This window comes from Macrotis lagotis, chromosome 3 (genome assembly GCF_037893015.1).
Source record: "Macrotis lagotis isolate mMagLag1 chromosome 3, bilby.v1.9.chrom.fasta, whole genome shotgun sequence".
In the NCBI taxonomy this organism is placed as follows: domain Eukaryota; kingdom Metazoa; phylum Chordata; class Mammalia; order Peramelemorphia; family Peramelidae; genus Macrotis; species Macrotis lagotis.
The window spans coordinates 31,416,442-31,428,771 of NC_133660.1; the positions used below are offsets into that span (position 1 = coordinate 31,416,442).

The window sequence follows — 12,330 nt, forward strand, 5'->3', positions numbered from 1 at the left end:
TAAGGTACAGTGATAAAAGCCTGTGGCTTGGGCCTCAAAGAATTGCGTTCATATCCTGGTTCTGCCATCCACCACCTGTGTAACCTTGAAAAAGTTTGACTGGAGTTTCCTTATTATGGAGATGAATCTAAGATTTATGATTATCCAAGGATACTTAAGAGACTAGGGGTTCTTCACCTCTTTGGCAGCCTGCTGAAGAAGGCCTCTAGACCCCTTCTCATCCTAATTTTTAGAAAAATAATTGAGGGAAACTGTAAATTTCAACCAGAAGTTAGTGAAAATCAAGCTGCATTTTTAATCTACCCAAATTTAATGACCCCAAGTTAAGAATCTGTGGAAATGCCACAAATCTATCTAGAATTGTGAACCCCTCTTCAACCATTTTCTGATTTCCTTACTTCTTGATGGTAGCCCCCTTTTTCTGCTCTCCCAAATTTCCCCTCTTGCCACGCCTCTCTACCATGCAAAAAGAAAACAGTCCTTGAATCTGGCATAGCCAGGAGGAAACTCCTAAATAGAATCCTGTTTTTTCACCATGTTTTTCAATTCTGAGATTCTGGTTAGATAAATATTCTGCATTTCCCCTTTTTGCTTAAAAATCTATTTGGAAAGTCAGACCTTGGAAGGGAAGCATTAGTAAGGGAGATGACTGGAGACAAAACTCACCAAACCAACGATTAATAAAAAGTATCTTCCCTCGGGCTCTGGAAAGACTTGGGTAGCTGGTTTGGAGGTGGGCTGAAGATGGTGCCGTGGGAACACTTCTCTCCATACAACCAAGTGACCGATCCTTTGTTCTGAAACTAACGGGAACAGGCAGTAATGCCGACAATACACAGCGATGTCGATCAGATCATCCTTCGGCAAGTGGTTGCAAACCAAATATCCCTTGAAAGGGAAGCAGAGGGGGAAAGGCACCTCAAATGTGGCTCTTGAGCAGCTTCCTAGGTTGTAGGCAAAATAATTCAATCTGTTTTTTAGAACAGAGCCCCTGGAGGATTCAACACTTCTGATAAAGGTCTAACATAGTCAGATGCCATAGGGAGTTCGTACCTGAACAAACCTGATTGGTGTCCTCGAGGAGGCCTCCCTGGAGAAGGGGAGACGAGATACACAGGTAATCAATAACTAGGATGAACATACACAAAGTTCTATAGGAAGGAAGGCTGGACAAGGGGAGGCAGAGTTGGAGGAGAAGGATTACAGGGGAAGGAACCATGGTGTTTCCAGGAAAAGCAATGATTTCATTTTGGCTGGAATGGAGGAAGATCAGAGGAGAGAAATTTGGACAGTTTGTGACCAAATTATGGAAGGCTTTGAAAGTCATGTAAGTAAGGATTTCAGGTTCCATTTGGCAGAGAACAGTATGCTGGATATAGTGACAGGCTTTGAGACAAGAGGATTTGAGTTCAAATCTGGCCTCCTTATTAGCTGTGTGAGCCTAGGCTAGTCACGTCACCTTGTTTGCCTCAGTTTCCTCATCTGTAAAATGAGTTGGAGAAGGAAAGGGCAACTTTGCTAAGAAAACCTCAAATGGGGTCACAGAGAGTCAAAGTGAACAACACAAAGGGGCTGACAGTCTTTGAAGGTTTTGGAGTAGGGAAGTAACATGATCAGAGCTTTAGGAAGCTGCTTCTGCCAATGGTGTGTGGGAAGACTGGAGAGAGAAAGATGGCTGGGAGACCAGTCAGGAGGCTGGAACCCTGACCTGGGCATAGAGCTGGGAATGGGAAGAAAAGGACAGATGCTAGTAAGGTGGAAATTTGTGGGAATTAAAGAGTAGGAAGAAAAATGACCCTGAGATTTAACAGAAATTTTAAAAAAGGACTTCAAAAAACATTCTATTTGTAAGATAAATAAATGAATGGGGACCAGTGTGGCAAAGTGGATAGAATTCCAGGGTTGCCTCGGACACCACCTAGCCACGTGTCTGTCAAAGAAACAAGTCTCATGTTCTATTCAGAACAGGAATTCTCAAGGGAACCTTTTATTTATTCATTATATAGGCAGGATGCAGGGAGAAGTCTAAGTTTGGCATCCTAGAAGACCAATGGCTCCTGGGCAATCAGACTTCTCTAGGAGATTCCATGGGGGTGAACTTCTCCAGAAAGTCATTTGAAGGGAATGGAGGAAGTTTTCTCAAAGTTTCTTAGGCTCTCTTCTGGAAAAAAGTTCCACTTGTTTGAGGCTTCCTTCCAAGAGGTAAATCTCCTTGAGAGAAGACTGGAGAACAAGAGGAGCTTTAGCTTCTGGCGGGGGGAGCTATGACCTCACCCAGTCCTGCTAACAGTGAAGATTTCTGTGAAGTTGGAGGCTTGTTTAAGCTTGCTTCCTACTCTGACTCAGGCCAGATCACTTCATCTTTCCCAACTGTTTCCTCATCTGCAAGTTGAGACTGGTTAGATCTGTAGGCTTATATCACAGGGCTATTGTGTGATTCAGGACCAAAAAGGGCAATAGAAAGGTTGGCCATTAAGCTATAACAGCACATAAAAAGGTATGTTATTTCTCCAGAATCAAAACACAAGGTCAGGTATGTGCCTGAAGGCCTCCACCTGGCAGGCTTTAGTAGGAAAAAAACAACTCACATTTGAATATTGTCTTGTGATTCAGGAAGTATTTGTCTACCGACTTCTTGAGGTAGCTGGTATATTATTCTACAGATGAGGAAACTGAGGCTCATAGAGCAGAGGAGATTGCCCCTAACCCCATAACTGCTAAGTGGGGGAGGCTCTGGACAGAAAGACTCTGTCAAAACCAAGCTGCCTCTAGAAAAACAGATTATGAAGAAAATCTAACCAAGTTACAAACCAAATATACCTTATTTGTTGTCCAGTTGTTTTTGACTCTTTGTGACCCCATTTGGGGTTTTCTTGGAAACTGGAAACTAGAGTGTCTGCCATTTCTTTCTCCAGGTTATTTGACAGATGAAGAAATTAAGGCAAACAGGGTTAAGTGGCTTGCCCAAGGTCACAAAGACACTAAGTGTCTGAGGCTTGATTTGAACTCAGGTCTTCCTGACTTCTGGTCTGAACTCTGTGCACTGTGCCACTAAATATATCTTAACTATGTTTTAAGGAGCAGTGAGGTGGTGCGGTGGATAAAGCACTGTCCCTGGAGTCAGGAGGAACTAAATCCAGCTTCAGATAATAATTACTTAGCTGTGTGATCTTGGGCAAGTCACTTAACCCTATTGCCTTGTAATAGCCAAAAAACCCCTAAATTTTAATTTTCTTTATTTAGAATATTCCTATTTTATTTTGACTTAATAATTTTTCAATTTCAGAATAAGAACAATTGCAAACCATTGATTATTTATATATGGATGCATAAATATGATTTCTATATATATAATTACGAATAGATTGCTTTACTGAAAGTATACTTATATTACCTAAATTAATGAAAAGGAAGTATGGCAATTTTGCTAAACATTATTTTAGGCTTATCTTAGAAAAACAAGTTACAAAAATTTTAGGCTTTAACCCACTACTTTTCTCACCTTATAAAAGAGAGAACAGCCCAATATTGTGTATAGACGCCTCATGTTGTAGTAATCTTCAGACTGAAACAAAAATCACGCAAATTAGAGTTGATTTAAAATTCTCAGCACTTCTCTGTCTCTTCCTGGGTCTTCCCTCAGGCTCTGGTCTCAATAAGATAAACAGTACACAGTAGGCACTTAATGTTGAGTGACACTGGAAGGGGAGCAAAGAGGTGGGTGGAAGATGTAATCCAGAGCAGGTGTTGAGCAAGAGATATATGGAATAAGACTAGGGGATGTGGGGTTTGAGATTGGAGGACAGTTTAAGAGCTGAGCTGGTTGGGGTGGAGAGGCTGAGGGTACTCTCAATAAGGGAGAAGAATAAATTCAGAAGGAGTAAGGCCTGGATCTGGGGCAGAGCCATCCCGCATGTGGAGGAGTGTGGAATGAGGGAGGACGACGTGGAATCTGAGGAGTTGGAGGAGCTGGGGGGCCAAGGTGTGGGAGAGTCAGCAACATGAGCGGTGAAACCTTGGTGCAAGGGCCGGAGATGGGGACCAGGGGAAGACAAGAAGCAAGAGAAGGACCTGAGAAGCCCTGTTGCCACCATGGACCAACACATTCTAATGTATATTGAATTGCTTTTTTGCAGGTAGCCTCCCTCCCTATCAGGGTTACAGCCCTCAAGGGCTGGGCACCTTTCATTCATTTTTATGGGTGAGGACACCATCTCCACCCATGCAGTCTTAAGCCTAGACAAGCTGCCTTCGAACAGAGGTGATGATGGATACATCACAAGTCAGGTGGGAACCTGCTCACCAACTCCCAGGCCAGTTTTCTACCCACTCTCTCCCTGTCCTGTTGCCTTTTGGCCAGGGTATTTGTTGTTGCTGATGAGTCAACTAGTCAAAACTGATTCTTCATGAGCCCGCCTGGGGTTTCTTGGCAAAAGAGACCAGAGTGGTTTGCCACTTCCTTCTCTAGCTTATTTTACAGATGAGGAAACAGAGGCAAACACGGCTGGGGTCTGAGGCTGTGTTTGAATTCAGGTCTTCCTCCTTCCAGACCCAGCACTCTACCCACTGGACCACTTAGTCATTGTGAGAGGGAAAAGAAAGGGCCCTGTGCTATATAGCGATTTAAGAAAGCCTCCTTATAATGACCAAGGTGCCCCCTGACTGCCCCAGGCTCATCTGTGGGGCTGCATTAAGCAGACTGGTCTAGGAGGTGGAGAACCTGGCTTTCAAATCCTGCCTCTGTCCCTGAGACAGATGTGGGACCCTGGGCAAGTCTCTCAACCATACTGGGCTCATTTTCCCAGCTGTAGAATGAATATGATACGAGCACAACCTCCTTCCTCCACAGGGTTGCTATGAGGATCCATGTGATAGCCAGGACAAAGAAAACCCTCCTTATCCAGCCTCTCATGGGGTTCCTCTGTGGGTATGCCTCACCAGCTTTCATGCCTGGGCAAGCAGGCCGAGAGCGTGGGCCATCCCCAGGGGAACCACCTTCCCTGTCCTCCCTGCCCAGCTGCAGAGCCTCGGCTACTCCCTAAAGCCTGCCCACCCCCTACACTGCCCAGGCCTGCCTGGGAGGGGAAGACCCCAGGCACTAAACACCAGCCAGTCAGCAAGATGGGAAGAAATCTTTGGAGCACATTTCTCTTTTAAAGGACTAATGTTGAAAACATTAAGAACAAGAGTCACTCTCCAATTATATGTGGTTAAAGGATAGGACAGAGCCCCGCCCCAGAGTCATCAGGAGGGGACTCCTCTTCCTCTCTCTCAATATGACAGAGATGATGAAGGGGGCGGCTTCAGAAAGATCTGGGGAGACTTATGTGAAGGGCTACAGAGGGAAGAGAGAACAACCAGGAGAACAACTGATACAACAACCACCATCTGGTGAAGACAGAAGACTGAAAGACTTAAGATCAAAGCGGTGACCAACCACAATTGTGTAGGCCTCAAGATGAAAGATGAACCCCACCTCTTAGCAGAGAGGCCCTTGCTGACTGGGGGGGGGCACGACATGCACATGTACATAAATGGACAGATGATCGAATATCCATATATATAAACATTTTATAAATATATATTTATATAGGATATGGTCAATGTGGGAATTTATTTTGCTTGGAAATATATAGACTCATGTATACATGTACACATATATTTGTTATAAGAGTTTCATTTTTCAGTGGAAATGGGAGAGGTGGGAGGGAGAAAGGAGGGTTTTCAGTAATTGGTAAAAATAAAATGGAATTTTGAGAAATCACATCAAATCCATCATCAGCATTAAGCTGTGTCTAACACCTTCTTCTCTCACCAGTTCGGCAAAGTCTGCTGCCTCCAAATCATTTAATGCCATATCGATTTCCATCTAAAAAAAGAACACAACACAAACAGAATTCAAAATTATTATGAATACATTCACTGGCAAATTGCTGGGGAGGGAGGTAATCTAGATGTACTAATCAGAATGAACTGATATTTCTCCCTCTCTATTACTTGTTAAGAAATACTACAACCTTTTTCTTTTTGCAATTCCAAACCAATTACTAGCGTGTCTTTGAAATCCAGGCACCATCAATAAAACTCCAATTAGGAAAAATAGGGTTCAACCTGTATTCAATGCAAAGCAGTGCAACCTGTTCATGGAGCAATTCGATTGCTCCTGGAGTTCTAAATAAATCTGATGTTTTGAAACACTGAAACAATGTTAAGAGCAAAGAATTATTCAATCTGATTATCTTAAAAGGCCATACAAAATTTTTTAAATTTCCAAGTAGTTCTCCACAATTTAGATTGATTTTTAGGTAAACTAATGACATTCTCCTTGCCTGCCTCTTTAGCACAGCATTTTGGACAAAAACCATGTTGATCTTACTGCCTGAATAGATGAAGAAGAGAATGGAGCCCCTCCCGGGATCTGGCACCAGATGACTATCAAGCCAAGCCACTGGGAACACTGCCGACATGTAGGATTTAGGTTTTGTTGCTATAGAAATATCCCAACTTGTCTGACTCATTCTCAGAGGTATCCAAAGCACAAGGAGAGCTCGGGAGGAGTTTTATTTTTGTTACATAAATTTAAAGTGATGGAGAGGCTGGGCCGGAAGTTGGTTGACAAATGTGTTGCTCATCGGGAGGCAGTACTTTTTATTTATTTATTTTTTTAAATTTGATGAAGTGTTTTTATTAACAGACATTTTGGAAGACAGAAACTTCATGACAAAGCATTCCCCCTACATAGACTTATTTAAATTATTTAGGCAAATAATTCAGAAGGTTAAGATCTCTCATATAAAAATAAATTTTACTGGTGGAAAGTATAAAGTCTTACTGAAGCTATTCTAATAATTAAACTATCAGATGGATGAATGTGGTCTGTGCTGACACCTGTCATCTGTTTGCTATTAACATATTTGGGCCCTACCATAGATTTATGGACAGGAACACAATGGCAAATAACAAATTAATTCTATTTGTTTTCTGTTACTAGTTATCACTAGAAATGTATTTAGGTTGTTAAACCAGCTAACAGCAAATTAATGAATTAGCCTCAAGTTTACATATCTCTTCCCCAAGATCACTTATAAGTCTTTTCCCTTGATTACAGCTAGAGGGCAAACAAAAATATTTTGATTTCACACTAAAGAAGGGATCAGAACTTTAATTATCTACCTAATAAAATTTGCCAAAAGGCTTTGGGGAAAGTGTAAGCTTAAGCACAATTTTTAGAGCTGCTTATTGTTAACCATGATTGAATCTTTATCAATTCTCTTTACCACCTTCTACCTCCCCCAGTTCCTTTTCAGAATTATTCAGACTTCTTTATGGTTAATTGGCACTCTTAATTGACCTCTTGAGCAACTCCAAAGCATGACAAAGTTAATGCACTAGCAGTATTCACTGTTCGGTTTACTTCTTCTGGTGTCTTCCCAAGAGATGGACTGACTTCCATTATATCTAATCCTGAGAGGAGTCCTGTTTTATAGATTTCCTCTGTAATATAGAGACCTTCTCTGTAAGTGAGGCCTCCAGGTACGGGTGTGCCAGTAGCTGGTGTGAAAGATGGATCCAACCCATCTACATCATAACTCAGATGAATTGGTCTTTTCCTCCTTCCTATTAGGTAACTCAGTGTTTCTTCCATCACCTTGCCAATTCCAAGCTTGTCTACTTCAGTCATTGAAAAAAAAATTAATACCCAGATCTTTAAAGATGCGATGTTCACCAGGATCCACATCTCTCAACCCAATATATACAATGTCCTTAGCTGATAAACAGGGTGTCACCCAAGAGAATCCTGGAAGATCAGGGATCTTTCCTTTTAATTCCTTCAACAGGAAGGACACAGGCTGTCCATGTAAGTTGCCACTTGGAGTTGTCAGAGGAGTGTTGATATCACTATGCGCATCCACCCAAATGACGCAAAGATCAGGATGAACTTTGTCATGGCCAGAGATACTTCCAATCGCCAAACTGTGATCCCCGCCAAGTACCAAGCTGGTTCTCCCATTCTTCTTCACTTCTGCTACCACTTCAGCCAGCTGCTCATTAGCTTTACCCACAGTCCTTGGGTTTTTCACAATTTGAAAAGGGGTATCATTGGGCACATCCACAAAGGACAGGTTCCCATAATCTTTCACATCACAGTCTTGGTTCTTTAAGTTTTTGAACTAAGCCAGCATTTCTCAATACTTCAGGGCCTCCTTCTACCCCTCCTCGTGGCTGTCCTTTTGAGAATGGAGCTCCGATGATTTCAACTTTCTTTGGCTTGGAACTCATGTTGTTCTGAGCTTCCTCTTATCTATATTCCAAAGGGACACACAGATAGTTCTTCTCCAGGTGCCAGCTGAAGCTCTGAGTGGCAGTACTTTTTAAAAAGCCAATTTACATTCCCTATGGAACTGAGGGAGACCCAACATTGATCAAGATGATGGAACCTTCTGAAACATTAGTCATGCCTCAGTGTCCACACTTGTTGACAACCCATATTTGTCACCATCTAACACAGATTCTGTAGTTTTCTTTATGCATGTGTGAGCATGTGTGAGTATACATATTGTGAAGGAGATTCTTGGTGCCAGATACTGGCTGGTGGGGATGCTGTCCCTACTACTGAATTATGGCTCTTCATGCCCTAGTATTTCTCTGATTGGCCCCAATGTCCTTTCAGAAAAAATATGATGTAAAAATAAAATCAAATTAAAACCTCTAAACACTTAGTGGAAAGTGCCCATGTGCCACTCATCCTGTCAGAGTACCAGGTCTAAAGGCAAGACCCTAGGTCTTCTGGGCCAGAAACCACATAAACACAAGCATTTATCCAGGATTGCTTTTTTTTTTTAAATTAAAAAAAATTTTTTGCAAGGCTATGGGGTTAAGTGGTTTGCTGAAAGCCACACAGCTAGGTAATTATTAAGTGTCTGAGGTCAGATTTGAACTCAGGTCCTCCTGACTCCAGGGCCGGTGCTCTATCCACTGCACCATCTAGACGCCCCTAGAGTCACTTTCTTAAAACAATGATGACTGTGCTTGCTTCTTCCAACAGTCTATCACACAATTGAAGACTTTGTCATACACCTTTATTATTTGCCATAGGAACAACTTAATCCAATACACATTCTCAAGTACCTATGATGGATCAGGCAGTGTGCTGATCTTTGGGGATACAATTAGTGAAAAGAATCCTTCCAGTACTCGAATCCAATCCCCCTTGTTTTGGTTGAGGCCCACCAGGGTTTGAGTCCCAAGTCCTAGGCTCCTTCTACTACACCAACTCACTACCTTTTATGTGAATTTTTTTCTGAGGCATTATCTTACCTCTCCAGTTCTGGGAGCTTCTAGGGGACAAGGCTGGTTCTCTACAGTTCTGTCTGATAGGGTGCCGAGCAAACAGCTTAGTCAGTCATTTTTGTTCTAGCTAGATCTAACAGGGATAAACAGGCCTAGGGATCGTGTGGATAAACCCAGATGTTTCCCAATGCATCATCCTGTTATATGGCCCTCTAAGTATGAAAAGTTACATCCTCCTGTGGGAAAGGTCAATAAAATGTATAAAGATGAGATTTTGAACTGAATTTGGGAAGTTTAAGAAGACATGTTCTCAAGGGTCAGATTGGCCCCTATTGTAGAGGTCACCCCAGATAGACAAGGCCACAGTCTATAAAGAGCAGAACTGAGCTGGCAGTTCTGGAGTGGGGCTTTCACCCAGAGCAAGGTTATAGTCCTTGGGAGGGGCGGACCTTGTGGTGACCAGGCCCCCTGTCATCTGAGGGTGGAAGGGTCAGGTCCGAGGCACCCGAGGTGCCTAATGCTTAGACAGATCCCAGGACACCTGCCCCTTTGGGAGAAAGTCAACAACAACTCCACAGTTGAGAAGAGGCTTTCACAAATATCTTAAACAAAGTATAACATATCCTGTTTCCTTTCCCTCTTATTTATGGATATCTCTCTAATTCATCCCTCTTCCCTGATGGAATGTCAGCTTCTTTCCTTGAAATAATAGCCACAGCTCCCAGCTCCAGTCCACAAGAGAGAAGGGGTTTCAGAAATGCTCTCTGATCAATGGATGGATCTCATCCCAAACCCACACCTGACTGAGGCCTGCTAAGAAAACTTGAGGTTACCTGGGTTTCTTGTGGAAGGGTGAGCCAGTGAACACCAGGCAGAGTGTCAATGAACAGCACACTGGAGGCATCACAGGATGGCCCAATGGCCCTGGAGTAAAGCTTTTCAGGTTGAATTGCTCTTTGGAAAAACAAGTTGAAAAAGTGATCCAAGCGAGCGATGTTCTCCCCCTCGCAGAAAGCACTGCAGAAATGTGAATGTGGAGTCAGAACTCTGAGGTTAATGGCTGTTGGATAGCTATGACCCTTGATCTTTCCTGAGTGGTATGGACAAAACACCTGTGCTTAAAATGCCAGGTTAAGATTAGGAGGGAAACAATGATGTAGACATGGGATTGAAAATGTCTCCTTTCATATTCATGGTCTAAAAATGTAATGTGCAGAAAAGTAGGGGATGGAAGGGATAAGCATTCATTAAGTGAGATTATTATTATTGATGATCTCATTTGGCCCTTGCAATAGCCAGGGAAAGCAGGTTTGTGATTATCCCTGTTACAAGTGAGGGGCCTGGAGTAAACAGAGTTTAAGAGACTTGTCCTGAGTCATTCAACCAGTAAGTGTCTGAGGCGGAATTTGAACACAGGACTTCCTGACTCTAGTGGTCTCTCCACTGAGATACTGGCTGCCTTATTGCTGAGATGGCCTTTTTCTCTTTCTTTGATTTCTTTGAGTGTACAGTGGTATCTCAGGGTCAAAGGGTAAGGGTAGTTTAGAAAGCTGAGGACCATGAACTTTAAAAAAAAATTTTACAACAGTAAATTTCCTTTGCATTATTATCTATTTTATTTTGTTCATTTAGAAACAATATTCTAAGAGGTCCACGAGCTTCACAAGACTGACAAAGGAGTCCACAACACCAAAAAGATCCCTGCTCTAGAATAAAGAAGTATTTTGGAACTTCTTTTTTTCTTTTTTTAGAAATTAAGAAGTGAGGTGGTTTTTTTCTGGTTAGTTAAGGCAAATATTGATAATAACCATTTTAGCAAAAGGGGTGGGAGTAGGAATGATTCAACCTAGGGTGAAACAAGGAAAGATGGTAGCCTGGTCATTTAATTCCAGTGTTATCTCCAATATACCTTGTTGCCACTCAAGGGCATAGAGAGATTTGGTAAAAATTTCATAAAATTAACTATTCAACACATATAATATTTACCTGTTTAAGGAACCATACATAAATTTTAGAGTTTGAGCAACATCTTCTATCATATTCCTTAGTTGAGGAAGAGGAACTCTAGAAAAGCAAACAGGATCTATTAATTCACAGTCGCAGTAAAATAGCATCAAAAGGAGGCAAAATAGATTTAAATTTTAAATGAAGGACAAGCACATTTTTATTTAGTGCTAGCTAGTGTTTGCTACAGATGGTGCCTCTACTTTAAATTTTATTTTAATACTGTAATGTCTTATTACCCAAGTCTAGAATAAATGAGCATTCTGGTTCTTGTATGGTGCTCCGGCCAGAAATCGTGTCCTTCTGTCACTGGGATAGGCCTGGGGCTGGCAAAGGAAGCCAAGATCCATGTCTTATCTGACCTCATAATCTGTGATTGAACAGGCAATTCCTAAAAGAGAAGCTCTCCATCCCTGCTAGGTTCAAAATCAGCAGACAGCTGATTAGGATTTTCTACAGTTTGGGGCTTAGGGGTAGGTGTAAAGGACTTGTATAATATCCTTCTGGATGATTCAAATCAGTAAATGGAATGAGCCGGAGAGGAGGAGGATAAAACAGAGACATCATTTAGTGAAGAAGATTGCTTATCTATTCCACTAGAGCAGTAATTAGCAAACTTGGCCCATGGGCCAAATTGGGCCCACCATTTCTTTTTAGATAGCCAGGAAACTGAGAATGTTTTTTAACATAAAAATTTTTTTTGGTAGAACACAGCTGTATAAACACAGTTTACAGATTCTCCATGGCTACTTTGGTACTACAATGGTGTCAGAGACCATTGGGATTGCTTCCATCACTTTCCACAGCTGCTCAGGCCACTACAAATTGCAGAGAGGCTATAAACTCAACAGCATTCTGAGTGCCATGCCATATTTAACATTTTATTTTTTGTTACTACCAGTGCATATATTCATCAAGTCAAAACAGGAGAAAAAAAAAAAACTTTGTTTACTGTATTTTTCCTTTAGGTTTTTGCAAGGCAAATGGGGTTAAGTGGCTTGCCCAAGGCCACACAGCTAGGTAATTATTAAGTGT

General features: G+C 41.9%; 1 protein-coding gene and 1 pseudogene across 1 annotated transcript in view; both read right to left on the minus strand.

The window, feature by feature from the left end:
• INTU (inturned planar cell polarity protein) overlaps positions 1–12,330 on the minus strand; it is a 102,352-nt gene that overhangs the window by 21,306 nt on the left and 68,716 nt on the right. The window contains exons 7-11 of the mRNA XM_074228374.1: positions 11,278–11,355; positions 10,125–10,308; positions 5,816–5,869; positions 3,503–3,565; positions 667–888 (exon numbers count right to left, since the gene is read on the minus strand). Of these exons, the coding sequence (XP_074084475.1) occupies positions 667–888; positions 3,503–3,565; positions 5,816–5,869; positions 10,125–10,308; positions 11,278–11,355 (601 nt within the window). The remainder of the gene's footprint in view (positions 1–666; positions 889–3,502; positions 3,566–5,815; positions 5,870–10,124; positions 10,309–11,277; positions 11,356–12,330) is intronic.
• On the minus strand, positions 6,651–8,363 carry LOC141516027 (arginase-1 pseudogene; annotated as a pseudogene).